Source organism: Muntiacus reevesi, chromosome 5 (assembly GCF_963930625.1).
Source record: "Muntiacus reevesi chromosome 5, mMunRee1.1, whole genome shotgun sequence".
Classification (NCBI taxonomy): domain Eukaryota; kingdom Metazoa; phylum Chordata; class Mammalia; order Artiodactyla; family Cervidae; genus Muntiacus; species Muntiacus reevesi.
This window is the reverse complement of record NC_089253.1, coordinates 77282820-77307981: the sequence shown is the minus strand read 5'-3', so window position 1 is coordinate 77307981 and position 25162 is coordinate 77282820. Positions and strand designations below refer to the sequence as shown.

The 25162-nt window shown below is 44.4% G+C and overlaps 2 protein-coding genes across 2 annotated transcripts in view; one reads left to right on the top strand and one right to left on the bottom strand.

The window, feature by feature from the left end:
- Positions 1 to 25162, bottom strand: part of LOC136168297 (kinesin-like protein KIF28P) — a 74924-nt gene that overhangs the window by 10894 nt on the left and 38868 nt on the right. Inside the window, 7 exon segments of the mRNA XM_065935579.1 lie at positions 5782 to 5889; positions 6541 to 6659; positions 10538 to 10682; positions 12001 to 12124; positions 19207 to 19261; positions 20804 to 20894; positions 22016 to 22122. Of these exon segments, the coding sequence (XP_065791651.1) occupies positions 5782 to 5889; positions 6541 to 6659; positions 10538 to 10682; positions 12001 to 12124; positions 19207 to 19261; positions 20804 to 20894; positions 22016 to 22122 (749 nt within the window).
- Positions 12937 to 18011, top strand: LOC136168298 (endogenous retrovirus group PABLB member 1 Env polyprotein-like). The gene is made up of 2 exons (XM_065935580.1): positions 12937 to 13059; positions 16076 to 18011. Exon 2 carries the CDS (start codon positions 16077 to 16079, stop codon positions 16680 to 16682), a length of 606 nt encoding a protein of 201 aa, XP_065791652.1. The 5' UTR covers positions 12937 to 13059; position 16076; the 3' UTR covers positions 16683 to 18011.

Here is a 25162-nt window from a genome sequence, read left to right as displayed (position 1 = left end):
TTGTGGCACATGGGCTTCATTGCTCCACAGCAAATGGAATCTCTCCAGTCCAGGGATCAAACCTTTGTCCCCCGCAGTGGCAGGCCAACTCTTACCCACTGCACCACCAGAGAAGTCCGGTGTTGGACTTCTAATCTACTGAACTAGAAGATAATAAATTGGTGCGCTCACACCCAGTAAGCAGAAAATCCAGGAAAAGAGCCTGGCACTGGTCCGTCCCCTCAGTAGGTGAGAGACAGGGCCTCATACCAACAGTGATTACTGAGAGAGTGGACAAAAGCATAAGCCAAAATAAGAAGAATTCCAGGAAGGCAGAAAATTGCTTGATGATAAATGCCACATCAGAAGTGGTTACCAGGAGGCGTGGCCACCATGGAGGAGTAGGAAGGTCCTGAGCTTGCCTCCTCCTGTCGGCACGCCAAAATTAGAACTATTTACAGAGCAGCTGTTGGTGAGGAAGAACTGAAGACAAGCAGAAAGGATCCCTGGCAACTGAAGGTATAAAGGGGGAACCAGAAGAGGATGGGTAGGAGGGGCAGAGACACAGCATAATCAAGACCCGCCCCCAGGCGGGCAACTCACAAACAGGAAGATGATTATCATCACGGATAATCGCCAAAGAGTGAGGGTCTGAGCCCCACATCCGGCACCCTGGCCTGGGAGTCCTGCACTGGGAAGACCAGCCTCCAGAATGTTTGCCTTTGAAGGCCAAACCGGGCTTATTTTCAGGAGAGTTAGAAGGCTGTGGGAAATGTAGACTTCACTCTTAAAGTGAAAGTGTTAGTCGCTCAGTCGTGTCTGACTCTTGGAACTGTAGCCCGCCAGACTCCTCTGTCCATGGAATTCTCCAGGCAAGAATACTTGAGTGAGTTGCCATTCCCTTCTCCATTCCCGGGATCTAACCGGGGTCTCCTGCATTGCAGGCAGATTCTTTACCATCTGATCCATCAGCTAAGCCCCTCACTCTTAAAGTGCTCATGCAAAATCTCACATGCTCCAAAATCCAGTACAGAGGTAGTAATTTGAAATAGGCCTGGGTCAGATTCCCTGGCTGATCTTGGAGAACCTCCTGGAGAGACAAGAGGCAACTGGAGCTCCCCCGGGGGACACAGATGCTGATGAAAGCCTTGGGAAGGGCAGGGAGGGCTGTTCTACCAAGAGGATACAAGTGCCGACAAGCACTGGATTGAGTCTTCCCTCCAGTTTATTAGCCCTGGGATCTGGCCCCATGCGCCAACCAGTCAGCACCAGTCCTAGGTTACCTCAGGCCAAGCAGGCAGTGGCAGGGGTACAGCCCCAACCACCATGGGCTGTTTCCTAAGGAGCCCGTGAACCCCCGGCTGCCAGGGGACCCAGCCCCATCCACCAGAGGGTCCAGGCCCCAGCCCTGCCCAGTAGTGCACCAAAACCAGCTCTAGGCGCCACAGGACCACGCACCCAGAGCCTGCAGGACACACCCTCACCCACCAGCAGGTCCACAGCAACTCCAGGACCTGCAGGACTCTGCAGCCAGAGACCTAAGGCCTGGCTTCACCAGCAGGCCAGCAATAGCCCTGGGACCCCACAAGCCTCCACCCAGCCCACCAGCAAGCTCAGGGCAGCTCTGAGAAACTTGGACATCTCAAGAGCTGCCTCAGGATCCAGCTCCAGTCACCAGTGGGCTGACACCAGCAGTGGGACACCCCAGTTCCCACAGCCAGCCACGTCAGGAACTGGCCTCACCCACCCACAGGCAACAGTAGCGCCAAGACCCCTGGCCTTGCAAACAGAACCCAGTTCCATTCCATTCATCAATGGGCCAGGACTAGCCCAGGACCCCTGGGGCTCTATAGCTAGCCACCTCATTACCCAGCCCCGACCACAGGTGACTGGCAACCTCCAAAAAGCAGGCCCTGGAAACCAACCAGACCAGGAGGCAGCCAGGCCTACCAGACCACCCACAGTAGTCATTCCACTACAGCAGAAAGGCCCACACAGCCCATGTGGGAGACACCCCTAGAGCACATAGCCCTGGAGACCAGAGGGGAGGGCACTTCTGGGATGCATAGGATGTCTCCTACAAAAGGCCACTTCTCTAAGATTGGGAGATGTAAGCAACCTACCAGACATACAGAACTAAAACAGAAAATTAGTCAAGATAAGGCAATAAAGAAATATGTTCCAAATAAGGGAATAAGATTAAAAAAAAAAAACAACAAGAACAAAGTGAAGTGGAGATAAGCAACCTACCCAATAAAGAATTCTAAGTATGTTGTTGTTCAGTCACTCAGTCATGTCCAACTCTGCGACTCCATGGACTGCAGCACGCCAGGCTTCCCTGTCCTTCACCATCTCTCAGAGCTTGCTCAAACTGGTGTCTGTTCAGTCAGTGATGCCATCCAACCATCTTATCCTCTGCTGTCCCCTTCTCCTCCTGCCTTCAATCTTTCCCAGCATCAGGATCTTTTCTAATGATTCAGTTCTATGCATCAGGTGGCCAAAGTGTTGGAACTTCAGCATTAGTCCTTCCAAAGAATATTCAGGGTTAATTTCCTTTAGGATTGACTGATATGATCTCCTTGCTGTCCAAAGGACTCTCAAGAGTCTTTTTCAGTACTACAGTTCAAAAGCATCAATTCTTCAGCGCTCAGCCTTCTTTATGGTCCAACTCTCATATCTATACAAGACTACTGGAAAAACCATTGCTTTGACTATACAGAACTTTGTCAGCAAATAAAGATGATAAAAGAACTTGGGAGAAGAATGGAGGAACACAATGAAATGTTTAACAAAGATTTAGAAAATATAAAAAAGAATCAGAGCTGAGGAATAATTGAAATGAAAAAAAATACACCAGAAAGAATCAATAGTAGATTAGATGATACAGAGGAACACATCAAAAAACTGGAAGAGAGAGTAGTAAAAATTATTGAAGCTGAACATAAAAAGAAAAAATAATTTTTGAAAAGAAGAACAGTTTAATAGATCTCTGGGACAACATTAATCATATTAACATTTGCATTATAAGGATCCCAGAAGGAAGAGAGAGAGAAAAGTGCAGAGAACTTATCTGAGAAATAATAGCTGAAGACTTCTTTAACTTGGGAAAGGAAACAGACGTTCAAGTCTGGGAAGCATGGAGAGTCTCAAACAAGATGATCCCAAAGATATTTACACCAAGACACACTGCATTTAAAATGGCAAAACTTAAAGACAGACTCTTAAAAGCAGAAAGAGAAAAGTAACATACAAGAGAACTCCCATAAGGCTATTAGCTAACTTTTTAGCAGAAACTTTGCTGGTCAAAGGGAATGGCATGACATATTTTAAATGATGGAAGGAAAAAAACTCTACAAGCAAGAATATGTACCCAGCAAGGCTATAATTCAGATTTAAAGGAGAGATAAAAATTTTATAGAGAAGCAAAAGGTGAAAGAGTTCAGCACCACGAAACTGGCTTTACATTCATGATAAACACTTTCATCAAAGTGGGTATAGAAAGAATATATCTTAACATAATAAATGCCATCTATGACAAATCCACAGCTATTAATAGCATCATACTCAATGGTGAAAAACTTAAAGCCTTTTCTTTAGAATCAGGAACAAGAAAAGGATGCTCACTGTTAGCATTTCTAATTGACATAGTATTAGAAGTCCTAGCCATGGCAGTCAGATCATAAAAAGCAATAAAGTTATCCAAATTGGAAGGAAAGATGTAAAACCGTCACTATGACATAATTCAATATTTAGAAAACCATAGAGTCTACATTAGAGCTACTAAACAAATTCAGTAAATTTGCAAGATACAAGATTAATATATAGAAATCTGTTGTTTTCCCATATACTGATAATGAACTATCAGAAAGAGAACTTGAGAAAATAGTACCATTTATAATTTCAAAAAAGAGAATAAAATAGCTGGGAATAAACATAACCAAGGAGGTGAAAGATCTATACTCTAAAAACTATATAACACTAGTGAAGGAAATTAAAGATGATTTAAAGAAATGCAAAGATATCCTGTCTTCATGGATTGGAAAAATTAATACTGTTAAAGAGTCTATACCTTTAGTCCATACCTACCCAAAGCAATCTACAGATTTAATGCAAGTCCTACCAAAATTCCCATGACATTTTTCAGAACTAGAACAAACAATTCTAAAATGTGTATGGAACCACAACAGACAGAGGGTGAGATGGTTAGATAGCCTCACTGACTTAACAGATATGAATCTGAGAAAAGTCCAGGAGATAGTGAAGGACCCGGAAGCCTGGCATGCTACAGTCCATGGGGTTGCAAAGAGTTGGACATGCCTTAGTGACTGAGCAACAACAAAAGCAATAAGCAGAAAAGCTAAACCCTCAGAAGCACCAGTCAGTTAGTTGTTCAGTAGAGCAGACCATCCAATGACAGACAAGTCCCCAGCCACAGCCAGCCCCTTCTCCAGCGGCATGGTCGCTACAAGACTCACTGTTTCTAAGGGGGCATGTGTGACCGAGGATTGGGAGGGAGCAGCCTACCCAATGGTCTCCTGAGAATTAGCGGCACATCCTCTGAAGATGCACTAAGGAGTGAGCATTCAGCTGGAGGGCTGCTCCGAAAAATAAGGGACACCGGCTATAGCCTCAGTCTTCTGTTTATCAGAGGGAGAGGAGAGGCATCTGAAGTGCCTGAAAAGGGCCTTCCTGACAGTGAGTAATGTCACATGGGGGAATGCACCAGCTGGTGGAATTTATAAAATGGTCTCTTCTGGAGTCCATTTTTTTATTTTTTAATTTATTTATTTGGCTGTGCAGGGTCTTCATTGCTGCTCAAACTTTTCTTTAGTTGCCGAGAGTGGGAGCTACTCTCTAGTTTTGCTGCACGGGCTTCTCATTGCAGTGACTTCTCTTGTTGAGAAGCACAGACTCCAGGGCGTGTGGGCTTCAGAAGTTGTGGCACATGGGCTTAGTTGCCCTGAGGCACTTGGGATCTTCCTGGACGAGGGATCAAACCCATGTCCTCTGCATTTGGTCTACAAAAAGAGCAAAGCAGTCAATCCTAAAGGAAATAAATACTGAATATTCATTGAAAGGACTGATGCTGAATCTGAAGCTCTAATACTTGGCCACCCGATGCGAAGAGCCAACTCACTGGAAAAGACCCTGATGCTGGGAAAGATTGAGGGCAGGAGGAGAAGGGGACAACAGAGGATGAGATGGTTGGATGGCATCACCGACTCAATGGATATGAGTTTGAGCAAGCTTTAAGAGATGGTGAAGGACAAGGAAGCCTGGTGTGCTGCAGTCCAGGGGTCGAAAGAGTTGGACACAACTGAGTGACTGAACAGCAACAATAACACTTGCATTGGCACACGGATTCTTTACCACTGGACCACCAGGAAAGCCCACTTTCTGGAGTCTTAACAAAACTGTGCATTTTCTCATTGCTCAGAATGGTAGCATTCTCTCTTGGGCACTCACACAAACACCATTTTCAGCTGGACAAATTTTCAGGCTCCCTTCAGATACTAAAACTTTGGAGTCGTGATAAAAATAAAAAGAAAGTGTTCACTGCCTGTGGGTGGGAAACATCCCAGGTCTCGGTGTTGTGTGGGATAGAGGAACCAGAAGGGGAAACTCAGAGGGTCCTCCTCTCCCCAGAGTTTGTCCCCCAGAATCCCACTCATACTTGGACCCTATCTTGCCCCTTCACTGGGGCTCCACAGGCTGTAGCAGGTAAAACTAACCTGTATCCCTAGGAAACCTCCTGAGAAACCCCTCATGGAGTTGCACACCAGCCCCCAGGGGCAGCCTCACCTGATGAGTTCTTTGATGGGTCACCTTCACCGTGACCTCTTTTTGTAGGTCACAGCCCCTGGAATCTGATGAAGCTAAATTTTTCACTTTCAGCTCCATATTAAGTCCCTGGTAAAAAAAAAAACACTTCTCACTAAATAATCCTACATTTCTCAGCATGTACCATCTTTGCAATTTATTTTTCATCCTCTCCACACTCAGACTTTCTGAAAGAAGATGATCCACCTTTTGCTCCTTGGAACTCCCATCAAGGGAAATGACAAAGCACCCAGAATTTCTCAGCAGTATCCTGGAACTATTTCATGTGTAAGCCTCACCAAAGTGAATGATTCTTGTGCTAGTTTCCTGATGATTGGGATCCTGTGTCACCAGGGAGTGCATCTGAACCCAGGCCTTCTCTGGGGTGGAGGAGCCATCAAGGTGCATGCACCCAGGGAAGGACTCTGGAGGGCAATCTGGGGTGGGGTGGCCATGGGGTGGGCAAGCATTGGTCTGGCGTCTTGGTGGTCCTGGAGCCATGGGGGCCAGAGGTAGAAGGAACGGACTTGAGGCTGGGACTGGGGAGGCCTGAGGTGTTGACTGAGGCCCTGTCACTAGCTCACTGTGGGGTCTCAGGCTAAGCACCTGCCCTCTCCAGGCCAGAGTATCTGGCATGTCTACACTATGAAGCCAGTTCGGGGCAGTGGGAGAGAGGGGCTCATTGAATCTGTCCTCTGAGGTCCTTTCTAGATCTCAGATTTTACCATTTTCTGCCCTTACCTTCTTCAGCTCTTCGCTCATTTGATTTGCTTCTGCAACCAGTGGCATCAGTTTGACGTAGTCCTGGAACACAGCCAGGACACTGGGGTCTGCCTTCCCATCCCCACTGTTCATAGCACCTAGGAAAGATTGGAGAGGGAGGGGAGGTCACTGACTGGTTCTGGGACACCTTTCAGCCATGAATAAACTTGCATGCTCTTTGCTTCCTTCATTCAGTCATTCATTCAACTGTTCATCAAATATTTCTATTTTAAATTTATAAACGTGTAATTTTTAAAAAAACAAGAAAGAAAACTAAGCGGGGAAGAAAAGTTACTGCCTCCCTTGCTCATCCCAACCCGTGAATCTTGGCAACATTGTGACAGGAGGTTCCCTGCCTCTGATTTTCAGTTTTGGTCTTGTGTTCTTGACCCAAGGTAGCTCCAGACTGTCCAGTGAGGAGCCCGGGGCAAGAATAATACAGCTGGCTAAAGGAAGGTCTGGGGGCTTCTCCTGAAACCACAGCTGGCACAGAAGTAACTTGTCCTTACTTCTGTTTGGGGTGGCTTAGAGGAGGGGATCGTGGACATGATGGGTGAGCCAATCCCCCTGCCAGACCCTGGCTGGTGCTGCCTCCTGTCAAGAACTCTCAGTCATTTAGGGATTTCCTGTGCTGAAGTCTGAATTCCCAGAGCTGCCCAACAGCCACCTTGCTGAGGACTCAGTCTTTGCTGGTGCTAAACACTTTTGACCAGGGTCAGGGGCTTATTCAACATCACTATGCAGCTGGGAAATTCAACTCTGTAAATAAGTAAATGAACATAGGGTGTGCAGGTTTGGTATTCGAGTCTTATTGACTTGTTTTGTTCAGTAACTTGCTGACAATGAACAAAGAGGTCACTTTCAAATCCATTTATTTTGCTAAAATTCTGAAGCGAAACATTTGGTGCAGGAAAAAGTGAGGATCTATTCTGCACACACGTAGGTGCACCCACAACACTCTGCTCGTGAGTTTATAAGGCAAGTTTGCACAGGCACGACGTAAGACGCTCCACCTTTGGGAGTTCAACATAGCCAGAGACCTCGGCAGAGCCCACACTTGCCTGACTGGGCAGGGTTGGGGGTGAGGGTGGGCAGCAGGAGGGCCCTGCTACCACAGCCTCCCCTGAGGGGAGTGATCTGAGGTCTGGGGATGAGAGGGGAGGCAAGGTGGTCAAGAACCTCCATCTGAGGCAAGGGAAGAGATGAACAAAGAGAAATGACAAAGCTCCTGAATGTTCCTGCGGACAAGGACTCCCAGGTTGTTGTGGGGGAGTTGAAATACAGCAGTAGCTAGCGGGAGATGTATCTAGAGGGAGCTAGAATAGCTAGAGGTCTTTTCTCATTGCAAAAGACCGTGAGGCTGGGAAAGATTAAATGCAGGAGAAGGGAACGACAGGGGATGAGGTGCTTGGATGGCATCACCAACTCGATGGACTTGAGTTTGAGTAAGCTCCGAAAGTTGGTGGTGGACAGGGAAGCCTGGCTTGCTGCAGTCCATGGGGTCGCAAAGAGTCAGACAAGACTGAGCGACCGAACTGAATTGAGGAGGAGAAGGGGACAACAGAGGACGAGATGGTTGGATGGCATCACGGACTCAATGGACATGAGTCTGAGTAAACTCTGGGAGATGGTGATGGACAGGGAGGCCTGGTGTGCTGCGATTCATGGGGTCTCAAAGAGTCAGACACGACTGAGCAACTGAACAACAAAGGGAGATGTGGGTCCAGGTAGGGCTTTCTACGTTTGTTTTTATGGCAGAAAATAGTGAAGCACATTTGCTTCACTATTGTGATGGAATGATCCATGGAGAGCCTTTAGTGATGAAAAAGAGAAGGGCCTTCTCAAAGACAAATGCTTGAGATAGTGAGAAGAGAGAGAATCCAGAGAACAGATGGAGGAAAATTGACAGACATATTATGTTTGTCCATTCAGGGAAAACTAAAATAAACTCTGCGTTATTGAACTGGAATTGGCTGTATGAGTATGAACTTAGGTTTTACAGAATAGGTAAAGCTTTAGTATGTGTGGGGGAATACATGTATTAAGGTAGCAGTTTGCACACGTAGCCCCAGATCTTGATTTATAAATGTAATTCTTTACTAAAAGGAATCAGGATCCTTGGGGAAATGACTGACACCTGAGCTGGGTGATTAGTATGGTGATTTCAGTCCCTGAGCTGGGACTGAAAACCCACAAAATGCACCTGAAACATTTTTGATGTCAGAAAGTAAGCTAGTGCCTGATGAGGAATGTCAGGAAGACAGAGAATCCAGCTTGAAGGGGTGCCCAATGACCAAAACGAGGACAGTTTGCACATCAAAATGAATTATGAAAGCAACAGATAACTTATTGAGTAAAACAGGACTCCGAGTCCACACTGACATAAATAAATGAATAAACAAATCAACAGATAAAACATTTCTTATACTAACTTTGTTTTTTCAAATAAAGGTAGAGGAAATTGTGGAGCTATTTGACAAAAATTCATACTAATCATCCAACAATCAAAGGATGATAAAACTAGTGGATGAAATTATAATGAGGTATAGGATATCTACATATCAAAGTCTCTCCCCATAAAATATTAATTGAAAAGATAGGATTGCTCTCAGGTGGCCTCAGCCTGCAGCGGCTGGAAGCAGGGCTTCAGTTCCCCCACCAGAGACTGAAGTAGGGTTCTGGGATTTGGGCGGTGAGAGCACCAAATCCTCACCGCTAGACCAGTGGACAGTGACCAGGCCCATGGCCCTTCAGCTTTGCAGAAGAGAATTCCCACAAAGACAGAAAGTAGGGAAGCAAGTAAAGTGTTTATCAGGAAGGAAAAAGAGTACAGGACGTGTGGATAGTGCTGGGAAAGATTGAAGGCAAAAGGTCACTCCCCTTTGAACCTCTAAGGAGTCTTTCTGCGCACGTGTGGTCAGGGAAGTCTTCTCACTGTGAGAATGAGAAATACGTGGTCTGGGCAGGGTCCCGCCTGCTCTGTTAATTGTCCTGCTATTCTCTCTTGGAGTTTTGGTCCACAGGGAGTGAATTTCCAGTCACTTGACCCTGGGGTGTGCTTGGGGGGCGGTGTGTGGGGGGAGGCGGCATTTACCTCTTGCCTCAGGATAACTCATTTTACAGTGGAGAAACCTGGTGAACACCTCCTTAACCAAGTGATCACAGTTAACGCCATCAAAAATGGACAAACTGACACCAGGTGCCTTCTGATGCGAGGCACAGAGGATACATCATCACTTTGCTGGTGTTCCTGCCAAAAACCTATCACCTCAATCCAATCATGAGGAAACATCTTAAAAACCTAAAAAAAATGACTGAGGTTTACTCTTCAAAAATGTCGAGGCCATGAAAGACAAAAACAGACCTGATGAATTGTTCCAGATTTAAGGACATCAAAGAGATGTGACAACTAAATGTGGTCCTGGATTGGACCCTGTACCCCAATTTTTATAAGGGAGATTTTTGAAACAATTAGGTAAATATGCAAGAAATTCATAGAGTAAATAATAGTATCAACATTAATTTTCTGGTATTGGGAATTGTACTGTAGTTATTAAGAGAAAGTCCTTTTCCTTAGGAATAATACAATGAAGTGTTTAAGGACGCTCAGTCATGTCCGACTCTTTGCGACCCCATGGACTATAGCCCACCAGGTTCCTCTGTCTATGGGCTTCTCCAGGCAAGAATACTGGAGTATCCTTCAATTCTTCAATTGCCATGCCCTCCTCCAGGTGATCTTCCCAACCCAAGGATTGAACCTACATTAGCATCTTTACCCTCATAATTAATTTTATGAATTAAATAAATCTTCCACATGTGCTTACTCTATATGAAAATCATACCTTAATTTTCTAAACATTGTATTTTGACACAGTCAAAGATTATTTTCTTAAGGAAAGCAGGACTGCACACAGTGAAAGCAGAGCTTTCACATCCACCCATGGGAAATGCCAGAAGCCTGGCCTGGGCTGCTCACCGAGCTTGTCAGCACTCACTCCCTCAGCAGCCGCTCTCTCCAGCTGGAAAAAGTCATAATCAAATCTGCTCAAGTCCTCACTGCCTCGCTCGGAAGGAAACCCGATGTAGAGGTAGGCGCTGTTGGATCCCAAAATAATCCGGTCCTAGGAAGGAGACAGTGCACTCAGAGGGAGGAGGGCAGAGCGGGTGAGGTCTGTCGACTCCTCTGCGAGCATCACGAGACTTCGTGAATCCCCAAGCAGAGAAGAGACCTGTAGATGAGGGAAGTGGGGCCTCTTGCTATTTCGTGCTTTCATTGACTAATCCTTTATTCCGCACTCTGTCAGTCACTGCGGGAGTCAGTGGGGACTAGACAGACCCATCCCTCCCCTCCAGGACTTGATAAACTGATTGTAATCACAGCCTGTGCGGGATGGGGAGGAAGAGGGCAGGGCTTCCACAGAGTGTACCGGGCTAATTCACACTGGGGATTACAGAGGACCTCTGGAAAAGTGCACTATTTAAGGTGACACTTCAAGAGTGCTAAGTTTTGGTGAGGCCAAGAAGAGTACTGTTGACCAGAGCCTGGAAGATCTGAGCATCAAAGGGTCCTGTGACCAAGGGAAGCCCAGGCAGAGCAGTGAGGCCAGAGAGGCAGGTGATGGGCTCGTTCTGGTCTCGTAAAAGGGGGGGGGGGGGGGTCACTGAAGGATTTCTAAGAAAGGAGTAGCTTGCTCCAGTGTGCGAGTCTAAAAGGATCTCTGTGTAGAGGATTGGAATGGGTGGGGTGTGGGGGGAGGCTCAAGATTGAGGGGTTTTATATATATAATTATGACTGATTTGATGGACAGCAGACCACCACAACATTGTAAAGCAATTATCCTCAAATTAAAAAAAATAAAATAGAAGACTTTCTGTGGCTTCAGCATGGAGAAGGGACAGGAGAGGTGTCTGCAGCCCCTGTGCTGCCGGCAGGGTGGTGGGGAGATGTGGACAGCCCACTGTTGGCAAGGTTCTGGTAGTCCCTCTCCATGGGAGGTTTTTTTTCTTCTTAATATTTATTCATTTATTTGGCTGTGTCAGGTCTTAGTTGCAGCATGTGGGATCTAGTTCCCTGACCAGGGATCGAACCTGGGCCCCCTGCATTGGAAGCTCAGAATCTTAGCCACTGGACTCTCAGGGAAGTCCCTCCATGGCAGGTTGTTAAAATCTAAAATATCATACAGCGTTAGAGCTGGAACGATCTTGGCGAGCACCTAGTTCACCCCTCTGTTTTGTAAGCAAGGTCCAGGGAGGTGAAATGATTTCCCCCAGACACTTGATGAGTTAACTTCAGGTCTCCCAAGTCCACAGCTGTGACCTCATCAGCACTGGGACATGGTGGCAGAGGGACAGGAGGGGCTTATCGCCCAGCCCTGCCGGCCTCACTCCAGCTCTCCTGGTTGGACATAGGAAATCCTGTGGCTCCGCAGGGGAGTTTACCAAATGTTGCAGCTTCGTCTTGGTCGTGATGGGCACCCCATTAACGATGACCTTGCATTTGCCGTATGGAGTCACCGTCACTTTACCACCTGAATTCGTGAAGGAAGCATGTTTATCTGAAATTCTAAAAGGACAAGAATGTGTCTAAGTGACCAAATAAATCACAGTTTTGGTGAAGAATGTAGGCAGTTCTTTCTTATTTGCACAATTAGGTAAGGCCTACGGCTGTTATGGACATCTAATGGGGCTCCTGTGTGCTCAGTGGGTGGAGGTGGAGAGGTGGGTGCGAGGGACCCTGCCTTGAGCAAGAGGGGAGACAACAAAGCAATTGTTTATTTGTAGAACCAACCCCCACTCCCAACCCCTCCCCACCCCCCTGGGGCCAGGAGACACAGTCAACCTGGAGCCTGCAGGGACTTACAAGTTGGTGGGACAGAGTGGAGGGAAATGGAAAGAAAGGTGTTTCAGAGGAGACTCTTGGGAAGGAGATTTAATGACAAGCCTACATATCGCCGAGAAGTTTCTGTTTCTGCGGGGAGCCGGCCTGCTCAAGGCCCAAATAGGCCCTGGGAAAAGGCCTTGAAAGAAGCCATTCCCTGTTCCGCCACCCCATGATAAAGTAGTAAAATATTTGCTCGGCCGCCTTTGTTCTTCCTTGAGAAAAACGTAGTAGTGACCTTCACTTAGTAGTTTATTTTGGGAATGCCAAAAACAAGATGTAAGCTTCTGCAATCACTTAAAACAAAGAATTGTATTGATCTGACAAACACCAGATGGCATTTTTTATGAATTATGTTTTCTGCTTGTACTAGTATAAAAGTAGCTGTTTTACTCAATAAAATCGCTGACTTGTCTAAAGAGCATTCAGCCCTCTCGACCCCATCCTTTACTATCATCTTTTTTTTTTCTCAGGCTTCCGTGTGGTTGCGGTCGGGACTTGTTCATTTTGCCGGCTAGTCCCGGCAGGTGGTGCCTCCAACAGGGACTTGATTGGGCTACACGGTCGCAGCCGCCCAATACGTGAGTACAGAGGGGATCCCGAGAAAAAATAAGAGAAACGTGAGTACAGATTTTTTAAGGGCGGAGAGGGTTTTAGTCGAGAGTATAAACTATGGGTCAAGGTAGTAGTAGAGAACTTTTTGTAACTATGCTTAAGACTATGCTAAAGGTGAGAGGAGTTACTGTTGCTAAACATAAATTAGAAAAGTTTTTGTTGTTTGTAGAAGAAGTTTGTCCTTGGTTCCCTGAGGATGGGACTGTAAATATAGAAACTTGGAAGAAGGTGGGAAAGCAAATTCAGCAGTATTATTCTTTACATGGGGCTGAGAAGGTACCGTTAGATGCCTATTCATTATGGACTCTTATCAGGGACTGTTTGGACCCTGAACATGAAAGCAAAAAATTGGAGACTGCGTTAAAGAATATAATTGGCAAACCTCCCACCTTGCCTACTACTCCTCCTTCGGAGCATGGTTCTGATATGGCAGAAAAACCTCCTGTACAGAGTTCCTCTGACTCTGATTCTGAATTAGACCCTGCTGAGCAAGCAGAAGATCCGTGGGAGTTATTTGCTGCTGAAAAAACCGCTGTTAAAACACAAGCGGAATTATCCCCTTTTTCGGAGGTTAAAAAATTGCTTACAACTGTGACTAAACGTCTTGATGCTCTTAACTTAAAGCTTTTTTCCCAGCCCTATGTCCCTCTAATCAGTTACCATCGCAGCCTCTGTCCGTTATTGCCGGATTAGACCCACCGAGAGCTGATATGCAAAAGGGGTCTGAGGCTTCCGCACAGGCATTACGTGTAAAAAACACCTCCGAACTGTCTCCCCTCCAACTTGCAATTCACCAGGCGAGGCAACAGGGAGAAACCTTGGCAGGATTTCCTATCCTTTTCCCCGTCCTTGAAGACGCTCAACAGCGAATGTACTATGGAACGCTGCCATTCAAACAAAATAAAGAATTAAAACAAGCCTGTGGTCAGTATGGACCAACTGTTCCTTTTACTATGTCCATCACTGAGAATTTAAATAGTCAATATTTACCTCCTAATGATTGGAAGCAGGTCTCTAGGGCCTGCCTCTCTGGGAGAGATTATTTGCTATGGAAATCAAAATTTGGAAAACAATGTGAAATTTTTGCAGACAGAAATAAAAGAAATAGACTGCAAGTAAGCTTTGAAGTGCTTATCTGCCTTTTCTGGCTTGCAGACTGATTTACAGCACTATGGCCTTCAAATAGCTCCTGAGAAAGTTCAACATAGCCCACCTTATTCTTATTTAGGCTTTAGACTGGAAGGAGAGACTTTTAAAGCTCAAAAATTAGAACTTTGTAAAGATAATTTGAAAACATTGAACGATTTTCAAAAATTATTAGGAGATATTAATTGGATTCGTCCTTATTTGAAAATCACTACTGGAGAATTAAAACCTCTGTTTGATATTCTTAAAGGACCTTCAGAGCCTATGTTGCCTCGGGCTTTGACTGATGAAGGACGCCAAGCTTTAAATATAGTAGAAAAAGCTTTGGCTGCTCAAACAAGTTCCCATTGTGATTATACAAAAGAATGGGGTTTGTATATACTTCCTTCTAAACACACCCCTGCAGCTGTTCTTTTTCAAGATTCCCCTCTTTATTGGATACATTTGCCTGTTTCCCCTGCTCGGGTACTCAGCCCTTATTTTGATCTAGTCAGTAATCTTATCGCTAAGGGCCGTCGAGATTCCAGAGAATTATTGGGGAAAGACCCTTACTTTATCTGTCTACCATTTACAAAGGAACAACAGGACTGGCTATTCCAGTTCAGCGATTCCTGGAATGCAGCCGTAGCTCATTTTGCTGGCAGATTAGAAAACCATTTTCCTGCTAATAAGCTGCTACATTTTGCTAGTCAACAGGACTTTGTGTTTCCCTCCGTAGTTGTTTCGCAGCCACTTAAAGGCGCAGTCACCGTATTCACTGATAGATCATCAAACGGGAAGGCTGCTTATGTTATTAATGATAATGTTACCTCCTGGTTTACAGGCTGTTCCTCTGCACAAGAAGTAGAATTATGCGCCGTGTTTGCTGTTTTACAACACTTTGCCTCTGAACCTTTGAATGTTTTTTCTGATAGTCAGTATGTTGTTAGAGCTCTTAACCAATTAGAAACTGTTTCCTTTATTCATACTGTCAATTCAGTAATTCAGCAGCTGTTTCGAGATATACAAGCTCTTTTACATCAAAGGATTCATAAATGCTTTTTTGGCCATATTCGAGCTCATTCAAATCTACCTGGAGCACTTACTTCTGGAAATGCATTAGCTGATTCAGCCACTCATATTTTCCTTTCCCAGGCCCAACTCGCAGAACACTCTCATCAATTACATCATCAAAACAGCAATACCCTCAGATTACAATTTAAAATACCCCGTGAAACCGCCAGGCAAATAGTTAAAGGCTGCCCTGTTTGTCCTCAATTTTTTTCTATTCCTCACTATGGTGTGAACCCCTGCGGCCTCCTTCCCAACCATTTATGGCAGATGGATGTAACTCACGTTCTTTCCTTTGGTAAATTGAAATATGTTCATGTTAATATAGATACTTTTTCTGGATATATTTTTGCCTCTTTACAAACAGGAGAAGCAGCTCCACATTGTATCGCACATTGCCTTGCAGCATTCTCCGTTATGGGAACTCCAAAGACCATCAAAATGGACAATGGACCTGGATATACTTCTGCCGCTTTTCTTAATTTTTGCTCCCGTCTCTCTATCTCTCTTAAAACAGGCATTCCCTACAATCCCCAAGGTCAAGGCATCGTTGAACGAGCTCATCAGACATTAAAACATCAGCTTTTAAAGTTAAAGAAGGGGGAGTTATATCCCCTCACACCATATAATTACTTACATCATGCCCTTTTCATTCTTAATTTTTTTAATTTGGACTCTGAAGGAAAAACCGCGGCACAGCGATTCTGGTCCCCAGCCGCTACCAACAAACCTTTCGTGACTTGGAAAGATCCAATTACTAATCAATGGCATGGCCCTGACCCTGTTTTGATATGGGGGCGGGGACATGTTTGTGTTTTTCCACAGGATGCCGAAGCACCGCGCTGGCTCCCGGAGAGGCTGGTACGCCAGACGGAGACGGTCGCTGACAGCTCGAATGGAGAGTATGCAGATACGAGAGAGGAATGTTCTGCCAACAAATCAACAACTGCATGAGTTCGTGGAACGAGCAAGACACATTGCTGCGGATACAACCAATCCACACATTTCTCTATCCTACCTGGTGCTTGCATTAGCATGCGCTGTTATGAATCAAGCATTTCCCAGAGCCGAAGGAAATGTTTTTCTTTCTTGGGCTCATTCCTATGCTGATTCTCATAATGCCTCTGCTTGTTGGGTATGCACTGCTATGCCTTTGTCAGTTGTAAATGGTTTACCATGGTGGGTTTTGCCAATAAGTCAGGAAGATTTACCTGCTGTGTGTGAATTCTTAAAAGAGTATAAACAGATTCACCTTAGCCTTAATTCTCTTAATATTACAGCCTTGACCTGGTGTAATTCGAAACCTTATGACTCCCGGATTAGATTTAATGCCAGTCAAAGCCTTGGGACAATCTCTGCTGCCTTTAATCGGTATGCTACTTCCTCAAGCAAAGGACAAGTTCACGCCAGCCGATATTTTGGGGACTATTAGATTTGGGACGAATACTTTTGGATGACCCCAGAAAAAGGACAATTGCTGAAACGAGCAGACATTTGCTGAGAACGAGAACATCAACCCCACCTTGGAGAAAGAAATTTAGGCAAACATTTGTTAAAGCATATGGGTATTACTCCAAGAAATTTAGGCAGACATTTGTTAAAGCATGTGGGTATTACTCCTAATTCTTTGTGTGAACGCATAATTGATGTTACTTTTTCTGTCAAAACATCCACGCCTTGGCCAGGATCTGATTGGCTTTATAACCCAGGCATCAGATGGGTTGCTCCTAACAGAACAAAGTGGATTTATGACCCTAATGTCTGGCCGTGGCTGCCTGCGGACTGGGTAGGACGATGCAGTCTTGGATTTGTGTTTGCTCCTGGTCGTATTAGTTATGAGTCCATCAAGAACCCTGCCAACCTTCCCTTTTTGCGAGCGCGATGGACTCGATCTGTATTTCATTGGTATGATTATTTGGCAGCAGTATTTGTTCCCTCTATTGGGACGGCCGATATAATGGCCCATGTAGATGCCTTAACTAATTTTACTCAAAAAGCCTTATTAGACACTAAAAAGGCTATTGAGGCTCTAAATGAAGAACAGAGACAAATGAGAAAAGCTGTTTTGCAAAACCGCATGGCTCTAGACATTATTACTGCTGCCCAAGGTGGGACCTGTGGGGTAATAAAAGTAGAATGTTGTGTGTATATCCCAGATTTATCTTCCAATGTGTCTGATGCTGTAAATGATCTTCAACATCAAATACTTTCCATGCAGGATTCCTCCCTTTCTTTTTGGGAGCAAGTTAAATCCTGGTTTATGACTGATTGGTGGAAAAACCTGCTTACAGTACTTGTTATTGTACTCTTTTCTTTGTTGTGGACCATGTGTTTTACAATGCATTATGAATTTGGTTACTGAGAGAATTGTGAAATTTTCCCATATTTTGAAAAAATAACCTTGTCTGCTTTTTCTCGAGGAATATGAAAGAAGGCTCGGCCTTTAATAAATAAAAAAGGGGGAGATGTGGGGAGCCAGCCTGCTCAAGGCCCAAATAGGCCCTGGGAAAAGGCCTTGAAAGAGGCCATTCCCTGTCCCGCCACCCCATGATAAAGTAGTAAAATATTTGCTGGGCCTCCTTTGTTCTTCCTTGAGAAAAACGTAGTAGTGACGTTCACTTAGTAGTTTACTTTGGGAATGCCAAAAACAAGATGTAAGCTTCTGCAATCACTTAAAACAAAGAATTGTATTGATGCGACAAACACCAGATGGCATTTTTTATGAATTATGTTTTCTGCTTGTACTAGTATAAAAGTAGCTGTTTTACTCAATAAAATCGCTGACTTGCCTAAAGAGCATTTAGCCCTCTCGACCCCATCCTTTACTATCATCTTTTTTTTTTCTCAGGCTTCCGTGTGGTTGCGGTCGGGACTTGTTCATTTTGCCAGCTGGTCCCGGCATGTTTCTTGGTCTTTATCTATACCAATCCAGACTTGAGATGTTACAAGATTTGGGGCCAGTATCAGAGGCATCAGTTTGGCTCCCAACAGATGTCATCTGTGTGGCCTAACTGTTCTAGAATGTCCCTGGGCTCCTCGGCTGTTGTGAATGTTTGAGAAGCTGAGACACACTCAGGCTCAGGGGTCCTCAGGAGGAAGGTTTTAAACTCAGCTCAGCTGCAGTTCAGCCAATTCCAGACCTGTGGGTTTTTGGACCAGGGTCTCCACAGGAAGTGGTCTGGAAAGAGGGATGAGGGGATCCCCAGGAAGAATTGGGGGAAAGGGGCTAGAGGCCATAGGTCAGGGTGAGTTAGTACCAACAGGCCCCTCCCTACTGGCCCCCCTCCCACCACCTACCCACCCTCTGCTGCCAACTCACACCCCCCGTGAGGTCTGTCACGGGGGACTGGTCAGTAACGCCCCAAGTCTACTGGCTGGAAATCTGTGGTCAGTCACGACACAGCGGGGCTGGAGTCGGGGGCGGAACCCTGGAGCAGCAGCCTCCCCGGGAGTGGGCCACAGAAGTGTGGCCCCTACTCTGAGTTTATAAACCTGCCTTGGGTCCCTCGGGGAGGGAGCAGCTCCAAGTCTGGGCTTTGTGTTAATCCAGTTGGCAAGGGCTCCGAGCACAGAGATGCCTTTGCTCTTGGTGGTGAGACCGTGAAAGGCCCGTGCCACCGTACTGGGCCTGTCCTCTTAACTCTCTTTATTTCCTGACCCCATCTACTCAGGTCCATTTGTGAGAATAAGTCCCTTTCTCCCAAGACCAGATCCAAGAAAACAGACTGAGCCCAGCAAGAGGGATTTCGGTGAGAGAAGAAAACCCTCCCATTCGATCTTCCGTAATAAGTATTAGAGTGGGTCCCAAGGTACGTCTGGTCAGTTCTCATCCTTGGCTGTCTGGCAGGGCTTGTAGCCTGCCCTGACAATGACTAGATGAATTCTGAGAGTGTCCTCTCGAAGCAGGGGTCTCAATTCTGTAATGCTGGACAAAGGTGCTGAGTCTGTCCACTTACCCCAAACCTTGAAGAGTAATGGCATTTGAAGCTGCCTGACCAGCATCACACGAACCTGAAAAGAATTAAAATAACTTTTGTTTTCAAATTTTTTCAGGATTTGATCTTAGTAACATATCTGATGTTTGGGAAGTGCCGCTTCCTCTCCAATTGGATCACTTGAAGGCATTTTCTCACTGTGATTTTCAATCATGATGGTACATGGACATCACCTTGCCTGGGGGATAATTGCTTTAATTTCTGCCTTTTTTTGTGATATTCCTAACTTTCTGTTTGTTTGCTTAGGAAAATATTTTTAATTTAAGAGTGTGTCATTTATGTCAACATTTAATGGATTTATTGTTGTTACTGTAAATAAATTTTCATTAATTGTTATCGGAGCATAGTTGGCTTACAATATTGTGCTAGTTTCTTCTGTGTAGCAAAGTGAATCAGTTATACATATACATATATCCACTCTATTTTAGGTTCTTTCCCCATGTAGGTCATTACAGAGTATTGAGTAGAGTTCCCTGTGCTATACAGTAGGTTCTTATTAATTATCTATTTTATATATAGTAGCGAGTATAAGTCAGTTTCTATCTCCAGCCCCAACTACAGTCCTGCAAGAGCCTCTCCTGTCCTGAGTGTGCATAGGGCTAGAGTGCAGAAGCCAGATGCGACGAAATACTGGTGCCATTTTCCAGAGGATGAGTGGATAAATAAATGTGGTAAACATGTAAAATGGCATATTATTCAGTCTTAAAAAGGGAGAAAATCCTGATACATGCTTCAGTATGGATGAACCTGGAAGACATTATGCTAAGTGAAGTAAGCCAGACACAAAAGGACAAATACTGTATAACTCCACTTATAAAAGCACCTGGAATGGTTAATTTCATAGAGACAGGAAGTAGAATGGTGGTTGCCAAGGACTAGGGGAGGGGATAACAGGGAGTTATTGCGTAATGGGGACAGAGTTTCAGTTTGGGAAGACAAAAAAAATCTGGAGGTGGGCGCAGGTAATGGTTGCACAGGGCCTCCCAGGTGGCTCAGTGGTAAAGACTCTGTCTGCCAATGTAGGAGATGCAGAACACGTGGGTTCAATCCCTGGGTCGGGAAGATCCCCTGGAGGAGGAAAAGGCAACCCACTCCAGTATTCTTGCATGGCTAATCCCAGGGACAGAGGAGCCTAATGGGCTATAGTCCTCGGGGTCACAAAATGTCGGGCACAACTGAGCAACTGAGTGCGCGTGAGCATGTGAATGCACACACACACACACACACACACACAATAGTTGCACAACAATGCGAAGGCACTTAATGCCATTGCACTGTACACTTAAAAATGATTAACATGGTGAGTTTTCTGTAATGTGTATTTTACCATAAAAAAAAAAAATTAAAAAGAAAAAGAAACATGCCCGGGGCAAGAAGCATGAACAGAACCAGAATCAACTTCTGAGGAAGTACCAGGTCAGTTAACATCACTCTGAAATTAGAAGGTCCAGGCCCAGAGAGTTTGGCCAGAGACCTTACGAACCAAAGCCAGCAGGCAAGGGCCTCTCGACTGTCTTCCCTCTGCCTTCCCACGGTGCGAGTTGAGAGGGATAAGTACCAGCCTGAATGAAGTGCTTGAGTACCCCCGTGAGCTGCGGGTCTTCATTGACGTTGAGAAGGTGGGGGAAGGTTTTCATCATCTGCTGCTCCTGGAGGAGAAACAGGGAGGGTATCCTCACCAGACGGGGCAGCGCAGCACAGAGGGGAAAGTTCCTTCCCATCCACTGCTCCCAGTCCAGTGACCTCATCACCCCAAAGGTGCTGATGGCAAAATGGGGCCTGTGGCATCACCCTCTCTTGGTTATGGAAATGCATTTCATTCTTCAATACAGGTAGTGATTAGTATTGTGGTTGGTTATAGAGGATTGACAGTCAAACGGAACTGGGATAAACTATATAGGCACAAGGAAAGCTTTGAATCTGGAAGTTCTGATAAAGAGGATGAAAGTCCTTCTGGTTGTAACTATCCACACAAAACAAGAGTCCTAGGTTCTTCACTCTGGATCCCTCTTGACTTTTGCACTCCAGATTACACAGGAGGTTATTTTCTTGGCATTTCTCGCTGCTGTGTGCAGTCACATTATGCCCACACCTCTAGAGTCCTTGGACCCTAACTCATCCTAACCCCCTGCAGCCACAGACCTCTACCCCACTCCACTACCAACACTTGAGGCTCCCATCTATTCTGGCTCCAGGAACCTTCTGGAATCTGGACTGGATCCCTCCCACCACTGCTAAAGTCCTCCAGGGCTAGCCCATGACTCTGGAGCTTGTCCCCATAGCTTTGGGGAGTAAGGTTATGGGAGGTGTAGTGTTGACAGAGGCAGAGAAGGCATCTCCCTGGCCCAGGAACAAAGTTCACATCACAGCCCATTTATGATCCGGAGTTGGTGGTGAATGCCAGATCCATGGTTCAGGATCACAACACAGTCCCCAGAAGACAATCACATTCCTCAAATTTTCCCCAAATTCTAATTTTCAACAGCTTTGAATTCTATCCTCAGCCTCATGCATCAGATGCACCAAGGCCTCTCTGCTTCCTTCCTGTTCATGCCCTGCCATTCTATCCCCAACTCTGCCAATAATTTAAAGTCATATGTCATGTATCACTTGTCACAATCACACATTACACATAATAGATATATTGTCCGATTACCCGATTATCCACCTGTCAGCCGCCCAGGCATCACCAAGTGCCTGGTTAAGGTGCGAGGCTGCCCCATCCCCCTCCCAGGTGGTCGGCCTCAGCGGGTAGAGGTGGTGAGCTCACCTGGGCGATGGCCACATAGTACTGCTGCCATTCCCGCCGGGCCTGCTCCAGCTGCTTTGCCCAGCTCATCTGGTCAGTGGGAGGCCCAAGTAAACAGGCTGGCAGCTCTGGAAGGAGGGAGGTGTTTTAAGAAACTGAAGGCCAGCTTTAAGGTTTGCAGTGTCAAAGGTGAGGTGCAGAATGTTGCCATTCTGTCCTGAGTGAAAACAAGGGACTCTCAGCAGGAGTGGGACATGGAACAGCACTAACTGAGCCTGGAAAGTACTGTGAGGGCCAGGATCTTCATAGCAGCACTAGGTATGATAGTCATGACATCGAAGCAATCTAAAGGTCCACCAACAGAGGAGTGAATAAAGAAGACGTGGTACATATATATAAGGGAATATTACTCGGCCATAAAAAGTAACACCATTTGCAGCAATATGCATGGACCTAGAGATTATCATAAAGACAAATATGAATATCATATAGTATCACTTATATGTGGAATCTTTAAAAAATGATACAAATGAACTTATTTACAAAACAGAAACAGACTCACAAAATTAGAAAATAAACTTATAGTCATTCTTCCAGAAAATTGCAGAGGAAGGTGAACTTCCAAACTCATTCTATTTTTTTTTCTTCTTAATCTGATTTATTTAAACCCCATCCTGAACCCTCCTCCCACCTTCCTCCCCATTCCATCCCTCAGGGTCATCCCAGTGCACCAGCCCTGAGCACCCTGTCTCATACATTGAACCTGGACTGATGATCTGTTTCACATATGATAATATACATGTTTCAATGGTATTCGCTCAAATCATCCCACCCTTGCCTTCTCCCACAGAGTCACCATCACCCTAATACCAAAACTAAACAAAGATGCTACACAAAAAAGAAAACTACAGGTCAATATCACTGATGAACATAGATGCACAAATCCTTAACAAAATTCTAGCAAACAGAACATATTCCAGCAGATTGCTTTGGCTATTCAAGGTTTTTTTGTATTTCCATACAAATTGTAAAATTATTTGTTCTAGTTCTCTGAAAAATACTGTTGGTATTTTTATAACAGAATATATTCCAACACCATATTAAAAAGATCAACCAAATGAAAAATAACAATAAAAAAATAAAAAATAAAAAGATCATCCATCATGACCAAGTGGGCTTTATCCCAGGGATGCAAGGATTCTTCAATATTTGCAAATCAATCAATGTGATACACCACCTTAACAAATTGAAAGATAAAAACCATATGATTATCTCAATAGATGCAGAGAAAGTCTTTGACAAAATTCAATATCAATTTATGATAAAAATCCTCCAGAAAGTAGGCATAGAAGGAACATACCTCAACATAATAAAAGCCATATATGATAAACCCACAACAAACATTATCCTCAATGGTAAAAAGCTGAAAACATTTCCCCTAAAGTCAGGAACAAGAAAAGGGTGCCCACTCTCACCACTACTATTCAACATAGTTTTGGAAGTTTTAGCCACAGCAATTAGAGAAGAAAAAGAAATAAAAGGAATCCAGATTGGGGAAGAAGAAGTAAAACTCTCACTGTTTGCAGATGACGTGATCCTCTGCATAGAAAACCCTAAAGACTCCACCAGAAAATTACTAGAGCTAATCAATGAATGTAGTAAAGTTGCAGGATATAAAATTAACACACAGAAATCCTTTGCATTCCTATACACTAACAATGAGAAAACAGAAAGAGAAATTAAGGAAACAATTCCATTCACAATTGCAACAAAAAGAATGAAATACTTAGGAATAAAGTTACCTAAAGAAACAAAAGACCTATATATAGAAAACTATAAAACACTGATAAAGAAATAAAAGATAACACAAATAGATGGAGAAATACACCAAGTTCATGGATTGGAAGAATCAATATAGCGAAAATGAGTATACTACCCAACACAATCTATAGATTCAAGCTACCAACGGTATTTTTCAGAGAACTAGAACAAATAATTTCACAATTTGTATGGAAATACAAAAACCTCGAATAGCCAAAGTAATCTTGAGAAAGAAGAATGGAACTGGAGAAATCAACCTGCCTGACTTCAGGCTATACGACAAAGCTCCAGTCATCAAGACAGTATGGTACTGGCATAAAGATAGAAATATAGATCAATGGAACAAAACAGAAAGCCCAGAGATAAATCCACACACCTATGGACACGTTATCTTCGACAAAGGAGGCAAGAATATACAATGGAGAAAAGACAATCTCTTTAACAAGTGACGCTGGGAAAACTGGTCAATCACTTGTAAAAGAATGAAACTAGAACAATTTCTAAAACCATATACAAAAATAAACTCAAAACAGATTAAAGATCTAAATGTAAGACCAGAAACTATAAAACTCCTAGAGGAAAACATAGGCAAAAACACTCTCTGATGTAAAGCATAGCAGGATCCTCTATGACCCACCTCCCAGAATATTGGAAATAAAAGCAAAAATAAACAAATGAGACCTAATTAAAACTTAAAGCTTCTGCACAACAAAGGAAACTATAAGGAAGGTGAAAAGACAGCCTTCAGAATGGGAAAAAATAATAACAAATGAAACAACTGACAAAGAATTAATCTCAAAAACAAACAAGCAACTCCTGCAACTCAATTCCAGAAAAATAAATGACCCAATCAAAACATGGGCCAAAGAACTAAACAGACATTTCTCCAAAGGAGACATACAGATGGCTGATAAACACATGAAAAGATGCTCAACATCACTCATTATCAGAGAAATGCAAATCAAAACCACAGTGAGGTACCATCTCACACCGGTCAGAATGGCTGCTATCAAAAAGTCTACAAACAATAAATGCTGGAGAGGGTGTAGAGAAAAGGGAACCCTCTTATACTGTTGGTGGGAATGCAAACTAGTAAGCCACTATGGAAAACAGTGTGGAGATTCCTTAAAAAACTGGAAACAAAACTGCCATATGACACAGCAATCCCACTCCTGGGCATACACACCGAGGAAACCAGATCTGAAAGAGACACGTGCACCCCAATGTTCATTGCAGCACTGTTTATAATAGCCAGTACATGGAAGCAACCTAGATGTCCATCAGCAGATGAATGGATAAGAAAGCTGTGGTACATATACACAATGGAATATTATCAGCTATAAAAAA

Bases quoted from the DNA above. Each gene is read 5' to 3' on its own strand.
- LOC136168298 (XM_065935580.1), top strand. From the start codon at position 16,077: ATGCCGAAGCACCGCGCTGGCTCCCGGAGAGGCTGGTACGCCAGACGG.